At 41.3% G+C, this 25,230-nt stretch overlaps 1 protein-coding gene across 1 annotated transcript in view; it reads left to right on the forward strand.

Annotated features, from left to right (window-relative positions):
* The window catches only part of LOC125459327 (uncharacterized), a 42,474-nt gene that overhangs the window by 9,054 nt on the left and 8,190 nt on the right, over positions 1 to 25,230 (forward strand). Inside the window, exons 2-11 of the mRNA XM_048545657.2 lie at positions 196 to 528; positions 9,336 to 9,656; positions 11,140 to 11,250; positions 17,070 to 17,510; positions 17,768 to 18,142; positions 18,266 to 18,577; positions 20,134 to 20,454; positions 22,331 to 22,642; positions 23,425 to 23,733; positions 24,242 to 24,289. Coding sequence (XP_048401614.1) covers positions 196 to 528; positions 9,336 to 9,656; positions 11,140 to 11,250; positions 17,070 to 17,510; positions 17,768 to 18,142; positions 18,266 to 18,577; positions 20,134 to 20,454; positions 22,331 to 22,642; positions 23,425 to 23,733; positions 24,242 to 24,289 — 2,883 coding nt within the window. The remainder of the gene's footprint in view (positions 1 to 195; positions 529 to 9,335; positions 9,657 to 11,139; positions 11,251 to 17,069; positions 17,511 to 17,767; positions 18,143 to 18,265; positions 18,578 to 20,133; positions 20,455 to 22,330; positions 22,643 to 23,424; positions 23,734 to 24,241; positions 24,290 to 25,230) is intronic.

Genomic DNA, 25,230 nt, shown 5'->3' on the forward strand with positions numbered 1-25,230 from the left:
CTTATCCCATTAAAGTATTTTTATTTTTAAAATCTTATAGGGAATCGAGAACGTGACTTGCTTTTAACCATTCCACAACTGTGCTTTGGAACTGAGTGTCTGAAGTGCAAGTGTTCAGCTTTAAATCCTATATTTTGAGTTTCTTCAATTTCAGGTTCTAACATTTGAATGTTGTTAATTATTCTGTTTATCTAGAAACCTTGGATGTGACCATATTTTCCAACCCAACAAATGTCTTTGTGACAGAAGATGTTACCCTGGAATGCAAATTTACTGGTAATGCTGCTTTCAACCTAACAAATGTTGGGGTCCAGTGGTTTGGGCCCTCAAGAAAGGAGATCTATACCTTTGATGGAGGGGAACATACTTCAAAAAGACCAGGAGCAAAGATCTTTGAAGCTGGATTACGGAAAGGAGATGCTTCACTTTTTCTTCCAAATATACAGATTGAAGATGAAGGGACATACACTTGTATTGTATTTGTCACACCTCTCAAAGCTGAAAAGAGTTCAGAACTACAGGTGTCAGGTAAGATTCTTAAATTGCTAATTATTGTTGTGTTAGGGAAATGCCAAGTTAGAAGTGTAAAACAAACATGGGGAAATGCAGCTAAATGGTATCAATGTGGAAGGCAACTCCTATTCTGTTTGGGAACCCTGCAGCCGAAGAGTATCAATGTGGACTTCACAAGCTTCAAAACCTCCCCTCCCCCTACCGTATCCCAAAACCAGCCCAGCTCGTCCCCGCCTCCCTAACCTGCCCTTCCTCCCACCTAATCCCTCCTCCCACCTCAAGCCCCACTCCCATATCCTACCGACTAACCTCATCCCGTCCCCTTGACCTGTCCGTCTTCCCTGGACTGACCTATCTCCTTCCTACCTCCCTACACTCACCTTTACTGGCTCCACCCCGCCTCTTTTACTGGTCTGTCTCCTGTCCACCTATCTTCTCTATCTATCTTCTATCCGCCTCCCCCTCTCCCAATTTATTTCAGATCCTCCTTCCCCTCCCCCATTTCTGAAGAAGGCTCTAGGCCCGAAACATCAGCTTTCCTGCTCCTCTAATGCCGCTTGGCCTGTTGTGTTCAGTCAGCTCTACACCTTGTTATCTCAGATTCTCCAGCATCTGCAGTTCCTACTGTCTCATGCTCAAGTTAATGTTTGTGCTTCTTTGGGCTACAGATCACCTCTTCAACCATGAAGCCTGAGCTTCAGTGCATTCTAGGCTCTTGGGATGGTGTTGCACTCCAGCTCCCAGTCTTAAGTTTGGCAATTTCACCATTAAGACTAGTTAATGAACTAGAAAATGGCATACGTAATATAATGTGAATGTGTGAAATTATTCACTTAGGTAGGAAAAAAAGGCAAAATATTTCATAACTGGAGAAAGATTGGAAAGTTCAGGTTACTGCATCCTCGCTCTTAAGTGTAATTACAGATACATTGTAGCATGCAAACAATTAGAAAGGCAAGTGACTGGTTGGCTTTTATTGCAAAGGGAATTGAATGCAGGAGTAAATATGTCTTCCTGCAATTGTATGAAGATTTGGTGAAACCTTGCTTGAAGGAGAGTTTAGGCCCAAAACGTCAGCTTCCCTGCTCCTCTGATGCTGCTTGGCCTGCTGTGTTCATCCAGCTCTACACCTTATCATCTTGGAGTATTGTGTGTAGTTTTGGTCGTCTTATTGTGAAGAAGATTATACTTTCCATTAACTTGAGTGCAACAGAGGCCTACAAAGTTATTTGCTGGAATGATGAGATGGTTTTGTGAGGAGAGATTGTGGAAATTAGGTCTGTATTTCTTAGAGTTCATAAGAATGAGAAGAGACCTCATTGAAACTTATAAATTTCTTTATAACGTGTGACAGAGTGAATGTATTTGAAATGTAGCTGGAGTTTTGTATGCAGTTCTGGAATCCACATTATAGGAAGGATGAGATTGCATTGGAGAGGGTGCAGAGGAGATTTGTCAGGATGTTGCCTCAGCTGGTGAGTTTTATGGATAGACTGGGGTTGTTTCCCTTGGAGCAGAGGAGACTGAGGGGAGAATAGGATTGAGATGTGTAAAGTCATGGGGGTTATATACAGGGTAGATGGAAAGAAACTTTTCTCCTTTGTTATGGGTAAATGACCACAAGTTACGTTTTAAAATTTGCTACTCATTAAGAAATCTCATAGACAATGAAATACTGAAACAATGATTTCAACTTTATTGCATGTAGGAACCAAAATAAGACTCCTCAAGTAAGCAAGTTAAACCTCACAACCCAGCTTGGCTATTACCCAATTAATGGTGGAACTTGGCCACAATTCCATGTGTCTATCTCTGGAAGTGTCCAGAGTTTGATCCTTGTATCATGTTCTGCTAAAGGAAGAATTCTGGTGTTTGATTCTTGGACAGAGTTCCATTCTTCAGGTCTATGCGTGATATTTTGAGTAATTTCTTTTTAAGTCCTTTTATCAAAATTACTGCAAGTCTGCAGCTTGCCTTCTTATCAGAAGTAACTGTGTTGTTCTTTGTTAGATTTGGTCTTAACTGTCTGTTTGAAGGCATAGCTTTCCTGCAGTTCACTCCCTAAATTCTTCCGCAGGGCAATCAGTTGTCTTTGTGGCATAAAGCAGCTGTTCATCCAGCAGATGTCAAAGTGGTTTCGTTCTTGTCGCTTCAACTCCTCCTTTTCCCAGACGTGACTAATTGTTTTTAATTCCAGTGTAAGCTTGTCCTTGTCCCTTTATATTTGTTCAAGAGATACTTATTGCTGCTGCTTTCTGTGTTTAACAGTTTGTTTTGTTGATTCATTCAATCAATGTACACTTGTTGATGTTCTGCAGTTTGTAGTATCACAGAGCCTCCCCTTTTCGTTATTTTTAATACGATGAACAAACACTAGAAATTGGGCACATCCCACCAAATTGGTCCGTATCCAAGCTGAGTTGTTACACCATACACGGTTTTAAAATATACCATTTCATTATGCAGTGCAGATACAAGTAAACCAGTAATCAAGAAATGAATTACAAAATAATGATCAGTAAATGAATCACAAGAGAAATAAGCACAAAGAAACAAACGCACACACAACAAAAGTAGAGTAATAGAACTGCTTTCTGCATCATCCATTGCAGCTTAAGGTTATAATGTCTTCACAAGACTATAACAAGATATGAAATAATATGAACGTACACAGCTATGTGTGCAGTAATTCCTCAATTCCACATGTCCAGATTTGACAGCTTTTTATTCCGGACAGAGTTATTGCTGCTGCTTTCCGTGTGTAACAATTTATGTTTCTGTTGATTCCTTCAATCCATGAATAGTTATCAATATTCTGAAGTTTATAATATCAGACTTTGGTAAAGGGATTAATGACCAGGAACATAGATTCAGAAGGTATATCAGGAAAAAAAATTCACCAGAGGATTGTGGAAATATTGAGCTCAATGCCTGGAAGATTCGTAGATGCACAAATGTCATACCTTTAAGAAGTATTTAGAAATACACTTGTGATGCAAGGTGTACAATGCTAGGGGCTAAGTGCTAGACAATGAGATTAGAATAGTTAGGTGAGATAACACGGCGTGAAATAGGATGAACACAGCAGGCCAAGCAGCATCAGAGGAGCAGGAAAGCTGACGTTTTGGGTCAAGACCCTTCTTCAGAAATGGGGGAGGGGAAGGGGATTCTGAAATAAATAGGCGGAGAGGGGGAGGTGGATGGAAGATGGATAAAGGAGAAGATAGGTGGCGAGGAGACAGACAGGTCAAAGAGGCGGGGTTAGAGCCAGTGAAGGTGACTATAGGTGGGGAGTTAGGGTGGGTATTGGTCAGTCCAGGGAGGACGGACATGTCGTGGAGGTGGGATGAGGTTAGTGGGTAGGTAATGGGGATGGGGCTTGAGGTGGGAGGAATGGTTAGGGAGTGGGGGCTAGCTGGGCAGGATTTGGGATGCGTTCGGGGGAGGGGAGATTTTGAAGCTTGTGAAGTCCACATCGATACCCTTGGGCTGCAAGGTTCCCAAGCGAAATCTGAGATGCAGGTCCTGCATCTTTCAGGTGGCGTCTTTGTAGCAATGCAGGAGGCCCAGGATGGACGTGCCGTCCGACGAGTGGGGGAAGGGGGAGTTGAAGTGTTTCGCAACTGGGAGGTGTATTTGTTTGTTGCGAACCGAGCGTAGGTGTTCCACAAAGTGGTCCCCAAACCTCCGCTTGGTTTCCCCGATGTAGAGGAGGCCACAACGGGAACAACGGATGCAGTATATCACATTAGCAGTTGTGCAAGTGAACATCTGTTTGATGTGTAAGGTCCTCTTAGGGCCTGGGATGGGGGTGAGGGGGGAGGTATAGGAGTAGGTGTAGCACTTGCTTCGGTTGCAGGGAAAATTGCTGGGGTGGTGGGGCTGGAGGGGAGAGAGTGGTCCCTCCGGAAAGCACATAAGGGTGGGGAGGGAAAAATGTCTTTGGTAGTGGGGTCAGATCGCAGATGTGGGAAATGCCAAAGGATGATGCATTGGATTTGGAGGTTGGTGGGGTGGTACGTGAGGACGAGGGGAATTCTGCTTTAGTTATTATTGTGGGTAGGGGGTGTGAGGCATGAGTTGCGGGAGACACGGTTGAGGGCATTTTTGATAACTGTGGAGGGGAAATTGCGGTCCGTGAAAAAAGAGGACATCTGGGATGTTTGGGAGTGGAATGCCTCATCTAGGGAGCAAATGTGGTGGAGGCAAAGGAATTGGGAATAGGGGGATGGCCTTTTTACAGGAAGGTGGGTGAGAGGAGGAGTATTCTAGGTAGTTGTGGGAGTCAGTAGGCTTAAAATGGATATCGGTTTCCTTGTGGATGCCTGAGATGGAGACAGAGAGGTCCAGGAAGGAGAGAAAGGTATCAGAAATGGACCAGGTCAACTTAGGGTTGGGGTGGAAGATGTTAGTGAAGTAGATGCGTGAGGTGGCGCCAAAACAGTCATCAATGTAACGGAGGAAGAGATGGGGGATAGGGCCAGTGTGGCTACAGAAGAGGGATTGTTCCAGGTAGCCTACAAAGAGGCAGGCATAGCTTGGGCCCATGCGGGTACCCATGGCGACCCCCTTTGTCTGTACGAAGTGCGAGGAGTTGAAAGAGACGTTGTTGAGGGTGAGGACAAGTTCGGCTAGGCGGATGAGGGTGTCACTGGAGGGGGACTGGACGTGTCTGTGGGACAGGAAGAAGCGGAGGGCCTTTCGACCATCTATATGGGGAATGCAAGTGTATTGGGACTGGACGTCTCTAGTGAACATGAGCTGCCAGGGACCAGGGAATTGGAAATTCTGGAGGAGGTGGAGGGCGTGGGTGGTGTCATGGACGTAGATAGGGTGTTCCTGGACCAAGGAGGAGAAAATGGAGCTCATATAGATGGCCGAGCAGGTCCGAGGCTGAAGAGATTACAAGAGAGTTGCAGTGGGAGAGAGATTCCCTGAGGTTGGTCCGGAGGGAGGAGGGTAACTTCTTCAGGTTAGGCATCCCTGGAAGAGGCTTCACAGTGAGGTTAAAATTGTGATCAGAGATAATGGGAACTGGAGATGCTGGAGAATCCAAGATAACAAAGTGTGAAGCTGGATGAATACAGCAGGCCAAGCAGCATCTCAGGAGCACAAAGGCTGATGTTTCGGGCCTAGACCCTTCATCTCTAGATGGCGATAAGTTTGGTGGGGCAGGAGCAGGTGGAGACAATGGGTTGACCAGGACCATCAGGTTTGTGGATTTTGGGAAAGGTATAGAAGCAGGCTGTGCGGGGTTGGGGAATGATAAGGTTAGAGCCTGTGGGTGGGCGGTCACCTGAGGTGTTGAGGTTGTAGATGGTTTGGGAGATGATGGTTTGGTGCTTGGAGGTGGAGCCATGATCAAGGGGGCGGTGAGAGGAGATGTCGGAGAGTTGGTGCCTGGCCTCAGTAATGTAGAGGTCAGTGCGCCATACTACAACTGCGCTTCCCTTATCCACGGGTTTTATTGTGAGGTTGGGATTAGAGTGGAGGGAGCGGAGGGCTGAGCGTTCTGTGGAGGAGAAGTCGAAGTGGGAAAGAGGGGCGGAGAGTTTGAGGCTATCGATGTCTTGACGACAATTAGAGATGAAGAGGTCAAGGGAGGGTAGGTGGCCTTGGGGTGGTGTCCAGGAGGAGGGTGTGTGTTGGAGGTGGGAGAAGGGGTCAGTAGAGGGTGGGTTAGGCTCACGGTTAAAGAAATAAGTGCGGAGGCAGGGGCGGAGAAAAACTGCTCAATGTCCAAACGAGAGTTGTATTCGTCGATGTGTGGGTGGAAGGGGACAAAGGTGAGCACTTCATTGAGGACTGACCGTTCGTCCTCAGTAAGGGGGAGGTCTGGAGGGATGGTGAAGACTCGGCAGCGCTGGGTATTATTGTCTTGTCTGGAGATGCTGGCTGTGAAGGCGGTGGGCGAAGCGACGTCGGCCGGTAAATCTAGGATGTTGGCGGCAGCGGCATCCCCGATGTTTGTGTTAGTGGCAGCAGGGTCTTCGATTTCTGTGTTCACTCCGCTGAGTCTTCACCATCCCCCCAGACCTCCTGCTTACAGAGGACGAACGGTCAGTCCTCAATGAAGGACTCACTTTTGTCCCCCTCCACCCACACATCGACGAATACAACTCTCGTTTGGACATTGAGCAGTTTTTCTCCGCCCCTGCCTGTGCGCTTATTTCTTTAACCATGAGACTAACCCTTCCTCTACTGACCTCCTCTCCCACCTCCAACACACACCCTCCTCCTGGACACCACCTCAAGGCCTCCTACTCTTCCTTGACCTCTTGATCTCTAATTGTCATTGAGACAGTGATAGCCTCAAACTCTCCACCCCTCTCTCCCACTCCAGCTTCTCCCCCACAGAACGCTCAGCCCTCTGCTCCCTCTGCTCCAATCCCAACATCACCATAAAACCCGCGGACAAGGGAGGCGCAGTTGTAGTATTGTGCCTGACCTCTACGTTACTGAGGCCAGGCATTAACTCTCCAACACGTCCTCCTACTGCCCCCTTGATCATGACCCCACCCCCGAGCACCAAACCATCATCTCCCAAACCATCCACAACCTTATCACCTCAGGTGGCCTCCCTCCCACAGCCTCTAAACTCATCATTCTCCAACCCCGCACCGTTTCACACCGTGTTATCTCAGATTCTCGAGCATCGGCAGCTCCAACTATCTCCGTAAGAATAGTTAGGTGGTTGTTTTTGACTGTCACAGAGTTGATGGGCCATGGTTCCTTTTTCTGTGCTGTTTACCTGTTTGACTATGTTTCCCCTGACTGAGTCTAAAACCAGGGGAAATAATCTCAGGGTATGGTGGTGGCCATTTAAGATTGAGGTGAGGATGAATTTCTTCAATCCGAAGGAAGTGAATCTTTGAAATTCTTTCCTACTGGGGTCTGGAAAGCTCAATCATTGAGTGTGTTCACGACAGCAATCAATAGATCTCCAGAGACAAATAATTGAAATGAACATGGAGATGGAACATGGAAGTGGCGTTGAGGCAGATGATCACCTCTGACCAGAATGGAGTAGTTGAGCTGGCTTAACGAGCCGTATGGCCCGCTACTCTTATTACGTTCCACTATTCTAATGGAGAAATCTTGCCACAATTGTATGAGGCATTGGTATGGTACATCTGGAATTTTGTGTGTAGGTTTGGTCTCCATGCTTAAGTGTGGACATTTTTACGTCAACCTGTTCAGATATGTTATGACATACATCTGGATGCTTGAACTCGTGCCTTCTGGCCCAGAGATAGGGACACTATCAGAGCACCACAAATCCCTTTTAAGGAAGGATGCACTTGCATCGGAGGCAACACACCAAAGGTTCATTAAGTTGACCACTAGGGTGAGAGGATTGTACATGGATGAGAAGATGAATTAATTGAGACTCTGTTGTCTGGAGTTTAGAAGATCTCAAAAGAGATGATCTTAATGAAACATTCATGATTATAAAGGTTGTCAGGGTAGATACTGAGTTTGTTTTTCTGTCTGTCTCGGGAATCTAAAACTTGGGGTCAAAGTCTCACAAGTGAAAAGTTCATCATTTAGGATCGAAATGAAGAGAAATTTAGTTTGCTCAAAGGGATGTGACTTTTGGAATTCTCTGCCTCAGTTGGCATGTTGTCATTATTGAATTTATTTATAACAGACAGATTTTTGGTCTTAAGATCAGCCATGATTGTATTATATGGAGGAGATGGCTCAACAGACTACAGTTTTCCCCTAGTCCTATTTCTTACATTCTTACATTTAAAGAAATATTTATAATCCAAATAGTAATAAACTATGGTTCATTAAAATAAGTTCATTGTTTGTTTCTGGCCTGAGTATTTCGTATCTCTAAATTTTTCCAGGCCTTCAAGCCTTACCCAGAATTTTCATTCTTCTGACCACCATATCCTAATATCCTGTGCTCCTCCATCTCACAATTCCTGAGTAATCTAAATGCTTAATTTTGGTATTTGTTCCATAAACAATTCTGTGTTAGCTCAGGTTTATTCACTCACGCCTCTGATTCAGAAGCTTGTAGCTTTAAGTTTCATTCCAGAATAGAAACAAAAAAGCTAAACAGCTCCCTCTCCAACATGCAGGGTACTGTGCTTTCAGAGGTGTGGTTTCTTGGATGAAACATTAAATGAAGATCCTACCTGTCTTCTCTGTTAAATGTGAAAGATTTCAAGGCTGTATTTCCGAGAAAGCGTTTACTCCTGGCCTCCTAGACAGTATTTATGGTTGCATCAACATCACAAAACCAGATTATCTAATCATTACCATATTGTTAATGGGATCAGGCTATATCTAAATTAGCTGTAATGATTTCTACATTTCAATGTTTCACATTAAAATGCTTCAGTGGTTGTAAAAAGCTTTGCGATGACCTGATTTTCTGAAGGGTGATGGATACATATAGTCTTTCTTTCACATTATTCTTATCTTTGGAGTTTTTATAAGGAGGGTACCAACATCTCCAAAGATAAGAATAATGTGAAAAAAGCTGGAGTAGCTGATAAGAAAAATGAGGAGGGTACCTTGTCTTTTTCAGTTCCTCTGGCTTTTACTCATCTCTTCTTCCATTTCTTCGTTTGCTTGTAATTAATGGAGGATTTTGGAGTTTGAGGCTTTGGAGAACTTACTTAATTTACTTTAGATATAACTGTGCACCTCCTTGAAGAAATGTGGTAGATTAAATATATTATGGAAGCATGGAAAGCTTTTTGTTTTTAGCGCATATTTTTTGAGAATAATTTGGACCTAGATTTTTATGGTAAGAAATGTTTTTTCCCTGAATGACGTATTCTTACATTTGTCTTTTAATGTAGCTGAACCAGAGGTCCATTTGCCCACAGATGACATTGCTGTTCAGAATGGAACAGAGAGATCTGTGAGTTGTACTGTTAAAGGATTTTACCCTCAGAAACTTGATCTCACCTGGGAAAAGGAAACAACAAAGGGAATTGAGGAACTAAAAGATAATTTCTGCACTGGTGCACTAATTTCCATGGATAATGGAACTTTCAGTGTTTCTAGCAGACTATGGATTGAGCCAACATTGAAAGATAATGGTAATGTATACAGGTGTAATGTGAAACACCGCTCGCGCCCCGAAGGTATTATCAGCACAACTCGACTCACAGTTACAGGTATGTTCTCTTTGCAAGATATTTTTTACTCTGCTATTGTTAAAACACACACATTTAACGAATTTATGCCCTTTGTCTAATATTGAATTTCAACTGAAATATCCATCTGACTTAAATTAGGAGTTCATTCTTTTCCTAGTACGCAACTAAATTATTTTTGCCTACAATAATGACTATTAAGAGTAACTAGATATGACATTTCAAAATCTCAGAATGTGATCCAACTGTACCCATGTTCAAAAGCTGTTAGAGTTACATGTGAATTGCTTTTAGAATCAGTTTTAATGATTTTTATGAAAATGCTAGCGAAAATAATTAAGTAGAGTTATGTTGAAGTTGACTGTACAGTGCAGTCTGCTTATGTTCATATGGTTGATAGTGTCCAAACTAAATCGAAAATATTGGGGAAAAAATGAGAAAAGGTAAAGGGGAAAATAGGCAATCATCGGTACACAAACCTGATTAATTATATTATCAGGTAGGTCTATGATTAATGTTGTAGTTCCATTCCTGACATCACTACTTTAGATGTAACAACTTGAATTTAACCATGGATTTCCATAGCACTCAGTGTTAAAGAGAGAGTTGGGTTCCTTTGGACACCTTTAGACTCCCAAAACATTTATTTGCCCAGAAAAACCAATATATTGAAATATTGTGCCATACACATGGTACACTGTGCATTCCGAGCCAAAAGAGTGTACAAAATAATGTAAATCACTGACTATAACAAGTACTGTGTAAATTCACATTTATTTATTTTAGTAAAGGGCCCCAGAATTGTTGAACTGTTTTATTTCTCCAGATGGGTTTATTTGCAACACTTCATGCCAAGTTTGGTATTGGTGATACCAAATGAACATTAATGGTTTCAATCTAGATTCCTTAATTTCAAAACTGTCCAGTACAGTCTACTGGGGTGCAGCTCTGAAACAATAGTTTCAGTCATCATGTACGTAAATTATAACAGTGTTGATGTAACTTCATTTCCTTGATAATGAGTGTGACATTCTGTGATTATCCTCTCTACCCTAGAAGTTTTGTTTTCCTTCAAATGATACAAAAGTAGCTGGTGAGTACATACCATGAGGTCGGTGGATTCCTCAGCATGAGGACTGGGCTTTTTCTTTTCCTCTGATCAACCTGTTTAGTTCATCTATGGTACACATCTAGAGTAAGTGGGAGATAAACTTGGGTCTCCTGGCTCAGGTGTAGACCCTACCACTGAATTGCCAGAGCTCCACATGAGCCATTTTTAACTTTTTTTAACTTCCTGCCCGAAGCCAGCGTGATTTTGTTTTCAAGGGAGGACATTAACTGTACAGGACTGTTATTTCAAACTCTTTTAAAACTTTATTGTGTTTAATTATCTTAAATTATTGTTTAATACATCATAGCAAAGCTGTGACAGTTCGCATGGGGTAGTCTATTTTTTGTGGTAATTTTAAATTCATTGCTTCTTTACTTGTGTTGCAAATTTCAGAGCCTGAGAGAGATTCTTCAGTTGGAACAGTTGTTTGGAGCGTATTTGGTACATTCATTATTTGTGCAGCTTTATTGTTTATTGCATGGTTCTACTGGAGAAATAAAAAAGGTACCATATCCACTTGTGAATATATTATTCCTGTAATTCTTTTAGTTACTTCTTGCATGTATTACCTATAGAAGTCCTTGTGCTCTTTAAGTCAAGTCCCCATAGTCTTCGGTCCGCCTCCCCCTCTCTCCCTATTTATTCCAGTTCCCTCTCCCCATCCCCCTCTCTGATGAAGGGTCTAGGCCCGAAACGTCAGCTTTTGTGCTCCTGAGATGCTGCTTGGCCTGCTGTGTTCATCCAGCCTCACATTTTATTATCTTGGAATTCTCCAGCATCTGCGGTTCCCATTATCTCTCTCCCCATAGTCTCGGATGACCATGCTCTCATTAGGGGGAGATTGACTGTTGGTGGATTAATCTGAGGGTCACCACACCTCAGAAGAGGGGAGTGGTTGAGAAAGAGGAGCTTTCATAGTAACTTAAGGCGATTCAGTAATTGAACCACACTGTTGGCATCCCATTGCATCACAAACCAGCTTTCAAGCCAACTGAGCTGTTTGTGCTCCTATTTTGGTGTAATATCAGAACTTGGAGCTTACGCTTTAGCTGCGATTGGCAATCCAGTCACAAATAGTTTTGTTAGTAGTTTTTCTATTCGAACACTCATTGCACATTCACATCATCGTTGATTCATTTCAGTTTTTTTTTCTAATTTACTCAGGCTTTGTGGATGTTGCTGTCTGAGCCAGCATTTATTGCCTATTTCTAGTTATTTTTGAACCACTGCAGCCCATTTAGTGCTAGTACACCCACAATGCTGTTAGGGAAGAAAGTTCTTGGATTTTAGCCTGGCAACGGTAAAGGAGTGGTGAGAGATGCCCAAAGCTGAGTCGTGAGTGGCTTGGAGGGGGACTTGCAGGTGGTGATTTTCCCATGTATCTGCTGCCCTTGTTCTTCAAAATGGTAGTGATTGTGGATATCAAAGGCGCTGCCCAAGGATGATTGGTGAATTTCTGAAAGGTATCTTGTAGGTGGTGCCCACTACTGCTACTGAGTGCCTACAGTGGAGAGACTGAACGTTTGTAGATGTATTGCCAAGGCTGCTTGATGTGGATCATGTCAAGATTCTGAAGGAGGTGGAGATAAATTGTCCACTTGGCACTTCTGGCTGAAAATGGCAGCAAATGCTTTACTTTTTTTTTTGCAAGGACTTGTTGGGCCCCAACTGTTGAGGATGGGGACATTTTCTGATCATTCTTCTTCCAGTGAGTGGATGTGGCAGGGCTGCAGAGCTTAGATCTGATCCATTGTTTGTGGGATCACTTAGCTCTGTCTATTACTTGCTGCTTATGCTGTTTAGCATGAAGCTAGTCCTGTTCTGTAGCTTCACCAGCGTAATTCCTCATTTTAAGATGTGCTAGGTGCTGCTCCGGGCTTATCCTCCTGCACACTCCATTGAAGCCGAGGTGATCCCGTGGCTTGATGGTAATGGTAGAGCGGGGGTCAGGGTGGAGATATGCTGGGCTGTGGGTTGCAGGTTGTTTTGGAGTACAGTTCGGCTGCCGTTGATGGCCCACAATGCCTCACGGGTGCCCAGTCTTGAGTTGGTAGATCTGTTCAAAATCTGTTCCGTTTAGTGCGGTGATTGAGAATATCCTCAATAATGCACTATGTCTAGTAAGACTTTGTCTTCAAAGTCAATGCAGCGTTCACTCCTATGGATACAGTCATGGACAGAATGATCTGTGGCAGTCACATTGATGAGGATGACATCAACTATGCTTTTCCCATTTTTTGGTCCCCTTACCAACCATGCTGCAGACCCAGTCTGGCAACTATTTCCTTTAGGACTTGGCCAGCTCAGTTAGTGGAGCTGCTGCTGAGCCATTCTTAGCGATGGATGTCGAAGTCTCCCCACCCTGAATACATTATGTGCCTTTGCCACCCTCAATGCTTCCTTCAAATACCGTTCAAATGGATATATCCTGATGCATCAGTTCGGGTGGGGATAGGGGATACAGGGTATGTGTTTGATCTGATGACATGAGTTACACGGACGTCAAGTCAATGTTGAGGAGACAAAGGGCAGCTCTGTTGTGACTATCTACCATTGTGCTGCATGGGACAGGACATATTCAGGGATGGTGATGGTGCTGCCTGGGATGTTGTGTATGACTATGTAAGGTTGACTAGTCTGTGGGATAGTTCTCTCAATTTTGACACTAGCTTCCATGTGTTCATAAGGGGTGCTTTACAGGAATGACAAGTTTGTTGCTGTCATTTCCAGTGCTCTTGATAATGTCAGGCATTCCATTCAGTTTAATTCCTTTTTACCTTTCTAGCAGTTAATATAGCTGAGTGTCTTGCTCGGCCATTTCAGAGGGCAGTTAAGAGTCAACTGCATTGCTTTGGGTCTGGAGTTGCATGTAGGCCAGACCAGGTAGTGACAGCAGTTTCCTCCCTCAAGGATATTAGTGAGCATGATGGGTTTTCCTGACAATTTCACTGTAATCCTTTGACTTTCAATTCCAAAATTTTAACAGTAGGATTTGAACCTCGGTTCCCAGAATATCACCTGAATCTCTGAATTAGTAATCCAGTGATAATACTGCTGGGCCATCACCCTCCCACGTTCACATGTCTTCATAGAATCCCTACAGTGTGGAAACACGCTGTTTGGCCCAACAAGTCCACACTGACCCTTGGAGCATCCCACCCAGACCCACCCCCCCTAAACACTGTGGGCAATTTAGCATGGCCAATCCACCTAGCCTGCGCATCTTTCGACTTTGGGAGGAAACCGGACCACCCAGAGGAAACCCACATAGACTTGGGGAGAATGTGCAAACTCCATACAGACAGTCGCCCAAGGTTGGAATCGAACCCAGGTCCCCAGTGCTCTGAGGCTGCCGTGCTAACCACTGAGCCACCATGCCTTCTACATTTGGTAATCAGGTATTGATTAAGAGCAATTTTTGTGTTTCTTTTCAAATTTTTCTTTTAATTAAATTTATTTAAGCATAGTAAAGCTAAAATTATAATGTGGTTACAGTGCAGAAGGAGGCTGTTTGATTAGTTAAATCCACACTGGCTGTCTTTCAGAATAACACAGCTGGTTTAATTCTGTCTTTTCCCTGTTGCTCCCATAATCTCTTTTTCAAGTGCTTATAAATCAAATTGTCTTTTGCAAGACTTGATTGAATCCTTTTAAAGAAGTGCATTCCATCTCAAGAGCATTTGCTGCTTAAAAAGATTTGTCCTTATTTCGGCTGTGCTTTTTTTTTGCCATGAATTTTCACTCTTTGATTCTTGACCCCTCCACTAGTGGGAACAGCGTCCATCTGCCATGTTTGGACCCTCGTGATTTTAAATGGGGGCTGTATCGAATCTCTTTCTAACCTGCTCTGCTCTGACAAGGACAAGCCTAGCTTCTCCAATTTTTTTGATGTAATTGAAATCTTTCAGCCCTGGAACCATTCCTCACTTCTGTATCCTCTTAATAAAATGTGAAACTTCAGACTTCCCTGCATTATCTTTCTCAGCCACTCGCCCCACCTACCATTCCAGACTGCCGAAATCTTCTTGCAGTGTATCAGCAGCCTTGTCACAGTGCACTAAATTGCTACATTGTATGTCGTCTAAGGTTTTTGAAATTTTTTTCCCATTCACCCAAGTCCAAGTCATTAATATGTCTCACATAAATCAGCAGTCTATAGTACAAATGCTTAAGAGCATTAGAATTAGGAACAGAGCCATTTGGCACCATATAGTTGATCTGATTGTACCTTTAACTCCACTGAATCCCTGAGAAACCCCATTGTATAATCTGGCTCCAGCCTGAGAAACAATCATTCGCTGCCTCTGCCTGTTTCCTGTCACTCAACCAATCTCATATCCACACTGCCAGCGTCCTGTTCATTTCAAGGGCTTCACATTTGCCGACAAGTTTATTAAGTGACGCTTCTTTGAAGACCTCTTGAACATCCACATAGATTGTACAACTACATTACCTTCATCAATCCTCTCAGTTGTGCCTTCAAATTAAGCCTTGAGCAAAACTGTGCTGGCTTTCCTGAATACATTTATGCATGTTCAACTGATGGAGACTTGATTTTGAGAGAAAATTAACAAGGCTTCCACACCACTGAGGTTAAAAAGACAAGCTTTCGTCTGCTGGATTTATCCTCATTATTTTTTTTGAACAGGTTTTGTCATTCTTCAGTTCCCTGGCATCTCCCTCGTGTCCCTGGGAACAAAAGTACCCAGGCTGGTGCAGTTTTCTCACGCATATATACACTGTGGATTTCAAAATGAAAACAATTTAATCAGTGTCTTGGGCTAGCACTTATTGCCTATTTCTAGTTGCTCTTGAAAGGAGTGCAGTGGCCTACCTTCTTGAACTGCCGCAGTCCATTTGGTGCAGGTTACCCAATTTTTTAAAAAAATTTAGATGTATAGAGAACAATTTATTAGTTTTGTATGTGTGCAGTAGTCAGTTTCTTAGTAATTTAAAAGAAAAATGATATTCAAAAGCTTTTAAATCTTGACTGCTGGTGTCCATGTATCTTCCAAAAAGGCTCATTTTGAGAGAAAAGTAAAATACTGCAGGTACTGAAAATATGAAATTATAAGCTGATAATGCTGGAAAACCTCAGCAGACCCAGCCGCGTTCTACTGAATGAATATTGACCAGAAGCATTGATTGTGTTTTCTCTCTATGGTTGCTGGTGCCCTACAGAGTTTTTATTACTCTTAATTTTAAGAAGCTCGTCAAAAGCTCGCAATTGGCCCAGTTAGTAGAGGTTGTAGTAATGATTAATTAAATCTTGGTATGCAACCAGCTTCTAGCACAAAAGACAGAATTTTTGCTTGCTACCTCTGAAATTAAGTGCTATGTGACAATGGCTATTGGCAACTTTCTCTACTCAGCAGAGGTTAAGGACCTAAAGTAGTCTATTAATTGCCACTTGGGGGCATTACCCCACCAGTTCCTTGATCACCTACCTCCCCAGGAAGGAAGAACAGTGGCTAGTCTCCCAACTAGAAAACCGGGGTGACTGACCTGCCAGAGGGTCACCTCTGAAATTTCTCTGCCATTTGACAACAACATCCCCATCCCCCAAAGTCTTGCCAATTACCACCTCCTCCACAAATGTCCACATCTTGTGAGAAGACGATAAAAGACACAACTTCTCATTGCTGGATCACCTACAGAACAGATTTTGACCAACAGACACTGGGACTCAGGGACTCTGCTGCTCTTGCTCAGTTCTTAATGAATTGATTCTATGGCAATAGGGTGAGTTATCTCACTGGTGTAGGTGATGTGTAAGCTGCTACCTAACGTATTCCCTTTGAGATCAAAAGGGGAAAATCCCAGCCAAGGTTTCCATTGGATGTAATTTGCATGTTTTTCATCTGTTGAGAAAAGATTGGATTGGATTGAGAAAAGACAGCGTAAACCTTTCTGAAACTCTCACTTATGTATCCTGGTGTTTGCTAATGTCACTGGACTAGTAATCCAGAAGCCCAGGCTATTGCTTTGGTAAACATTAGTTCAAGTCCCATCACAGCAACTATTGCAGTTAAATTCAATTAATAAATCCAGAATTGAAAGTTACACGACTCCAGACGTGCGCCAGTTTACTTGAATCTCAACCGCTGTCTGAAATGACTGAACAAGTCCATCCATTCAAGGGAAATTCATATGGGCAACAAGTGTTTGCTTTGCCAGTGACCTCCTCATCCTATGAAAGAATAATTTAAAAAAAACACAGTCATTGACTTGCATTTGCACTCTGCCTGCAGCCTAGCAAGGAAATGAAACAGAGTAAGCAAATAAGAACATTTCCATTGTTAAATTTTAATCTTCTTTATTAGTTCCTCCAGAAATTATTGAAATGAAACCCCCTTCCATCCTTCACCATTTGGAGGAAGATTTCATCGATTACCACGTCTCTGGATTTAGACCTTCGAAGATTCGCGTTGTTTTAATCTTGAAGAGGAGAGAGAATGGAAATGGAAAAAAAATTTTAGAATGGCACAGCACAGATGGGAATAATGTAAATAATGTACAAACAATGTGCCCAAATAATCAAGATGAAGTGCAGCTTTTTGTAAATAATTGTGAAGAGGATAGATCTTTTTCACCTTTGGAACCAACTTTATCCTGTAACAGTAATAGAACTTTCAAGTTAAAGGGCACAGTCAAAGTCTGTCCTGATGTGAAAAGTGATAATGGGGCTGAATTAATTCTTGAAGTTTATCATGATGCTGTTTCCCAAGTCAAGTCAATAGCCATAAGACTGGATGTTAAAGCAGGTAAACCATGTACACGTTTTTTTCACAATTTTATTTATGCTTCATGAATCCATTCTGTTTTTTTTTGTAAACTTGTGTATTTGTCCATACAATGTAATTGTATTGTTAGTAGTGGTCGTGTAGTTTTGCCACCTGGAGTCTGTCTACATTATAGAAAATGCAATCTGTGATATTAGTATTTTCTTGTTCTTATTAATACGTGGAAATTCTTTCAGTTTCAAGAGATGACTTCTTTATTTTGTTTCCCTTTTCTAAAGTCCCGCCAAAAATTTCAAACATTGTGGTGCCACTTCGTGTCTGTCATAATGAGCCTGCAGCCTTGGTTTGTTCAATAATTGGATTTAAACCAAATTCTCTTCAAATCACATGGCAACAAATCAGGAAGGATAATAAAGTGGAACTTGTTCGATTTCATCAGGGCAGGACTGTCTTTGCTACTAACAATGGTAACAAGTGCAAGTATCATCATCAAATCAGTGAAGTAGAATATGAAGATAAATCCTATGGTCTTACCAGTGCCCTAGTTATTTTGCCAGCAATACCGCAAGACCAAGAAACAAGGTATATCTGTGAGGTACAACATGATGAGTCTTACACTATCAAGCAGAGAGATACAATTCTGCGAATTACAGGTATGTCATTCTTCTGACATCCCTTGTGTAGGAATATGGATTAAATGTGTTAACTGATGCTATTTTCTCATTTTTGTCTGTTAAAAGCCTACGGTATGTTTAATCTTTTCATTTCTTTTTCAGCCCCACCAAAATTGGACAGGATAGTGTGTAATGTAGAAAAACCAGTTGCAGGAGAGTGCATAACTTTGCAGTGTCAAATACATTCTTTTTATCCTCCTGGAATAGTAATAACATGGTTGAAACAAGGTAAAAAAGTGACAGAAAAATTTGAACAAAGTGAGCCCACACTGGGAATTGATGGACTCTATCGCTTGACCACTAGTTTAAAGGTTACACTGAGCAGAACTGATGTTGGGAAGAAATATGCTTGCCAAGTAAGCCATGAAAGTCTAGAACAGCCATTGGAAGTTGACTGGAAGGTTGATCATTTCAGTAAGTAACTATTGTTAAATCATCATGCAGAAACTATAAGACAATGAAACTTGCTAAATCATAGAATCCCAACAGTGTTTGGCCTGCTGACTCCATAGCAACCCTCCAAAGAACATCCCACCTAGATCCACCCCTCCCAACCTTATCCCTGTAACCCTGCATTTCCCTTGACTAATTCACATAACCAGCAAATTCTGGGCAATATGAGCAATTTAACATGGCCAGACCATCCAACCTGCACATCTGTGGACTTTGGGAGGAAACTGGAGCACCTGGAAGAAACCCACATAGTTGGGGAGAATGTGCAAATTCCACACAGACATTTCCCTGAGGGTGGAATCGAACCTGGATCCCCGGTGCTGTGAGGCAGCAGTGCTAACTACTGGAGCTCTGTGCCATGTGAATAATCTCCAAATTAAAATAAATTACCAAGATTCCACTTTTTTTGTAGCTTTACATTGGTACAAATCAGAACCACCAAATTAAACATGAATTAGCAGATACGTGAAAAGGTAAATTTGCTTTATATAGTTAATACAACAAGATACAGCATATGCAACCACAAATGTTTGCTTCACTTATTGCTGAAAAGTTTTTTTATTCACATAGGGTGGTTCAGGAGTCCTATCTGACAATAACGTTCACCTCCAGGGTTCACAGATACAAGTATCATCACTATTAACTCACACCCCTACAGTATCTTCTGTTCCTTGCATCATTGACATTCCTGAGTGTGTAGCTTTCAAAATTTCTTTTCAGTTGAACAACCAAAAACAAGCTGGTTCACGGTTTGGCCACTTCTGGGAAAACACCAAGCTCTCTGGCATCTCTGAGCTATCTTCATTGAAATAATTTCAGTACTTAAGCTCTTGTGTCCTAAAGCAGCACAGCACATACAAACATCAATTGGTACTCCTCGGGTGCCTGCCTTTCTGACATATACTAGGTTATATCACAGTTCTGGAAGAATTGTCATACCTAATTTAGTTTTTATAACACCTTCACAAAACTAACCAAGATGCCACCGTTACAAAATCCAACCTCCAAGTATGTGGAAAATTAGGCTTGAATGGCCTCACGATATTCAATAACAAAGTTGCTGGAAAAGCTCAGCAGGTCTGGCAGCATCTGTGAAGGAAAAAACAGAGTTAGCGTTTCAGGTCCTGTGACCCCTCCTCAGCTCTGAGGAAGGGTCATCGGACCCGAAACGCTAACCCTATCTTCTCCTTCACAGATGCTGCCAGACCTGCTGAGCTTTTCTAGCAACTTTGTTTTTGTTCCTGATTTACAGCATTGGCAGTTCTTTCAGTTTTTATCACGCTATTCAATGTTCTGTCCCAAAATTGATGAGTTGCCAATCCCATCTGAAGCTGAAGCACTGGCTGCAGCTTTATGCATGTATGAGGGTGCGGGGGGTGGAATGAGGGGCAGTGAAATGCAACACTTTGTTCAAGAAAACAACATGTGACAATTTATTAAGGGATACTTGAGATCTTTAAAAATAGTGACATTTTCATTAATGCAAACTCAAAACACTCTATTTTGTTTGTCTGCAGTATTAGCACCAAAGGTAACAGAAGTTACAGTTGATCCTGTTCACCCAAAGGTGGGAGAACTTGTAACCCTTTCCTGTAAAGCTTACGATTTCTTCCCAAAAGACAACGAAATATTCTGGCTGAAAGGGTTTGAGAGAACTAAAGATGGAGTTGAAATGGATGACACTGTATTCGATAGCTCGTCTAGTTTGTACTCTCGACGGTCCAAAAGGACATTCAGTCCAACTGACATGGACCATGGAAAAGAGTTCAAAATGCAGATTCTTCACACTGGGACTTCAAATAAGCCTGTCTCATCCAGTCATGTTTTGAAACTATTTGGTAAGCCTGGTTCCCAACAAGATTTCAGAGTAACAATTACAGAATGTTGAAACGTTATTTAGAATGGACGGATGGTTCAAGTTCATTAAGTTGACTAATGTTTTGTCAGGAAGGTTGATTAGTCCATTAAGTTAGGTCGAATGATCCATTTCATTGAATCGCCGCAATGTGGAAGCTGGCCATTTGGTCCATCATGTCCGTACCCACCCTTCCGCCCAAACTCTACTCGAACACTGTAACCCTGCATTTCACATAGCTAATCCCCATAGCCTGCACGTTCCTGGACACTGTGGGCAGTTTAGCATGGCAGTCCGCCTAACCTGCACCACTTTGGACTGCAGGAGGAAACTGGAGTACCCGGAGGAAACCCAGATGTGGAGAGAATGTGTAAACTCCACACAGTCATCCAAGGCTGGAATTGAATCTGGGTCCCTGGTGCTATGAGGCACTAGTGCTAACCACTGAGCTACTGTGCCATAGAATATATCACAAGATTTCACTTTTGCGAAAACCAACAAAGCAAATTTTATACGGAACAGGTTAAACAAGCAAACTTGACATAATGTTTTATAACTATGTATATTGTGCATTCCAGTTTACTTCTTATTGCACCTAAGAATTATCTTCTGAGATTAATCAATCTTTAAAGTTATTTACTTATGTAGGGACCTCTGACAGGTAAGCCTCAGCTTTCAGGAAATGTCGTCTTGGTTTCAGCTATTCTCCCCAATAAAACCTTAATTTACCTTCTCTTGACTGAGGAATCTGCTTTTCATTACTTAGAAGTTAAACTGTTCTTCCCTTTTGTAACACAAAACTTCCAAGGGCCATTGTCGGCTTTCCATTCATTTCAAGCTGCACAATCTTCCATCTTCTGTTCTCCCATAAAGTCCAAATTGAGATTAAGCCATCCCCGCTCCAAAATACATTAATGATCTTATTAGTTTTCACTCTACGTAGAGTGCAGATCTGTCTGTCATCTGTTGTGACTATCATCTCTTAGCGAGCTATGTACCACATGAAATCCAATCTGCAACTGGCAAAGAGTCAGTTTAAATGAAACCAGAAAATCTTGCCAAGAACCACCAATCTGTATAACAATTTAACATGTTCAGGATTAGTGATACCTTATTTAATGTTTATTCTTTAATGTGAATGAGTTTCACAATTTTCCATCATTCACTAAATACTTTTAAATTAATTTCATTCTAAATCCCAGAACAAAGATGTCTCCAAGACTTCCCAAACTGAGGAATACAAAAATCACATTTCCATGGTTTTTTTAACGCCATAAAATCATCTGCTGTGTTATGATTTTACTTCTCTAACTGTTAACCTCAAATAAAAATAGATTCATAGAATCCTTACAGTGCAGAAGGAGGTCATTCAGCCCATCAAATCTGCACTGACTGTCCCTCATTAGACTTCTTGCCTCATTCTGCTACACCTATCGCTCAGACCCATCTCACATTCTACCAGCTGTTTCTACTGTTTGTCAAATGCTGCAGTACCCTCTCTGACAGGAAGACGACATTGCTTTTATTTTGAAGATGAATTCAACACCGGCTGGAGAGTGTTTTCACTGACATTCCTTGTTTGCCAGTGACCTCCAAATCCATTTTAGTGGCTCCTTTGGCCCTGATTTGTGGTATTCCATCTTGCTTCTGGTTTGCTAATCGCAACTTAAACTTCTTGTATCTTAAAGATTTTGACAGTTCATTATTTTCTTTGGAATGGCCAACATTATGTATCTGTTTCACTGACCAAAGTTTGGTGGGAAAGGCTGGGGAGACAGATGTTCAAATATTTGTTGATGATGCTTAAACCTGATGCTATAAGGTTTGTAATCACTTGCGGTTTCATTCAATTTCAACAGGAATACCATATGTTGAAGATATCAAACTTGTTCCACCAGAAGCCAAATATGGTAGTGACCTTACTATGACATGCCGTGTCACTAACTTTCTCCCACAAGACATTAATGCAGCTTGGCAACAAGATGGCAACCAGGTAGTCAAGGAAATCTCAGTTAAAGGACCTGTGAAGGAGAAAGATGGATGCTCTTCTGTGACATTTCAGTTACAAATAAGACCAACTGCACTAAATTTTAATCAAGAATTTTCTTGCCAAGTGAGCCATGTTAAATTAAAGGCTCCAGTTACAAAAAAGACAGTTTTAATACTTCCAGGTAGGTTTTACCATGACTCTTTTCTTTATAAAATTTGAAAAGTTCCAAGTCATTTTTAATTGTGGTTGACTAGGTCAAAGAGAATTAATTTGATTTCATCTTTAGAGGTAGGAGAATGGCATGAAACAAACTATTTCAAGATAAATGACCGCGAGCAAATTAGAATTCAATAACTCTTAAGAATTCAACAGATTGTAGAAGAAACCTTAACTGGTGATACATAAAAGAAGGATTTTTGATTTGAGATCATTATGTTCGCTGTTTTAAAAATATATCCAAATAAATTCAGCTTTTGAAGTAATTACATTGATAGAAACTAGATCGCAGAAGTTCTGAACATTTTTGTTTTTGCCTCAGTTTGTCAGTCTTCTAAAAAACTTTTAATATGGATCTTTCTAGTACAAGTTGGACAAAATAGTTAATATTATGATTTTTGAATCCAGTTTTGTTTTGGTCTGTCTTTTCTGTGACAGTACTTTGTGTGAGTTATAATGCAGTGAACTTTATTCTTTGGGAGCTCCTTTGATATTTATAGGTAAAAATGTCTCTCACTGCTGCTGTAAAGTGGTATATTGAAATACCCTACCACTATCTTTACTTATAAGGTCAGTGTTGTTTTCAAAAGAATCTTTTGAATATGATCATTAGTTTATCTTTCATATATTTTGTGTACATCGCAGACTATAAATGTATGTTTAGTTTCATTTTATATTGTTCATCTTAAAGATTAATGGCTGTGGAACAAAATTCAATCATTCATAAATCTTTTATTTGTTTTTCAGCTTTGTCTCCTACCTTGTCTTCTATTAAGCTTGATCCAAATTCCTTTGAAGTTAATCAGAAACTAACATTCAGTGTTACATTGACAAAATATGCTCCTGCTGCAGTCGAAATAAAGTGGTTTAAAAACGAGACACGTTCAAATATGATTCACAAACCTGTGGAAATTGCTAGTGATGGTCTTTGCTCATCAGTTACAAGCACAGAATTTGTTGCAACTGAGAAGGATGATGAGTGTGTCATCAGATGTGAAGTGTTTCATCCAGCAACAAAAGAAATTCAAGAGAAAACTTTCACATTATTCCTTAAAGGTGAGTGCCATTTTGTTAGAGATGGGTTGAGAACAAAGCATTTCATCACAGTCACAAACAAAAACAGAAATTGCTGGAAAAGCTCAGTGGGTCTGGCAGCACATGTGGAGAGAAATCAGAGTTAATGTTTTGGGTCTAGTGACCCTTCCACGGAACTGTGGACAGGCCACTGAACCCAAAATGTTAACTCTGATTTCTCTCCACAGATGCTGCCCGACCAGCTGAGATTTTCCAGCAATTTTTGGTTTTGTTTCTAATTTACAGCATCTGCAGTTCTTTTGGTTTTCATTTCATTAAAATGTTATAATTGTCATGTTGAGTTTCTTGAATGCAATGTATTCATTTGAATGTTTACTTGATGTTGAAACTTTGTCGATAAACAGATTTTATTGCTGTGCTGAGAATAGTTAATTTGTGATGACTTCAGATTCATTACTCTTAAAAGAGCTACTTAATACTCCAATATTCTAAGGATGTACTACATTTAACTAACTGTTTCTGTGCTCAGGTATTAAAAATGAAGAATCGCCTTATTCAGATCTATTGAAAGATGAAGGTAAAGTGTTCATCTTGAAAGTTTTTGTTTTGTGCATGTTTGGTTTTAATCCATATTGATGTCAGTGTAGGGTATCAGACTATGCAGAAAATAATGTAGATATAACATTTCAGATGGAGAGGAGTGCTGTCTTCATTTCTGGCTATTAGAATGGATCTAATGGGTGATCCTTTTAAAGTGAAACAGGGATGATATGATGTAATCCAGCATCCCATTTTCATCATCACTGCCCTAATTACACACAATTGTACCTGTGTTCAAATAGAATTACTGACTAGGGTTGCGAGCTGCTGGGTAAAAGACAAAAACGCCAAACACAAATATTCATATTTCTCCCGATATTATGGATAGAGTATAGTTTGCTGTTCCTAATGCTCTATTCTTTGTAATTTTCCATGAATCTATCATGTCAGAAAAGATACGTCATATTTTTAATTTTGTAAGAATTCTATAAGGGAAAGGAAATCAGGTTAGTGAGTGTACAGTGGAAACCCATGACATGTACTCACCTGTGGAAGTAATGACCTTTTCCATGTTTAGCCAAGAATGAGAAGGAAATGCACAACTTCAATGCCACCATTGTTTTAATCAAAACTTGTATAGTGTGTACATGCATGTACCTGTAGTGATCCAGGTGCTACCTAATTAACAAGGAGGTGGGAGTTAGCTTGATCTTGTACTAATGTGAACTAATCTGTCCAATTTGTTGAGACATCCCAATCTGACCTAGTCCCATTTGCCAGTGTTTGGTCTGTATCGCTCTAAACCCTTCTTATTCATGTACCCATCCAGATGTTTTTTAAATGTTTTAATTATAATCACTTACACCACTTCCTCTGGGAGCTCATTCCATATACACACCACCATCTGTGTGAAAAAATTTCCCTTTGGGTCCTTTTTAAATCATTCCCCTCTCACCTTAAACCTTTGCCCTCTAGTTA

This window comes from Stegostoma tigrinum, chromosome 17, assembly GCF_030684315.1.
Source record: "Stegostoma tigrinum isolate sSteTig4 chromosome 17, sSteTig4.hap1, whole genome shotgun sequence".
Lineage (NCBI taxonomy): Eukaryota > Metazoa > Chordata > Chondrichthyes > Orectolobiformes > Stegostomatidae > Stegostoma > Stegostoma tigrinum.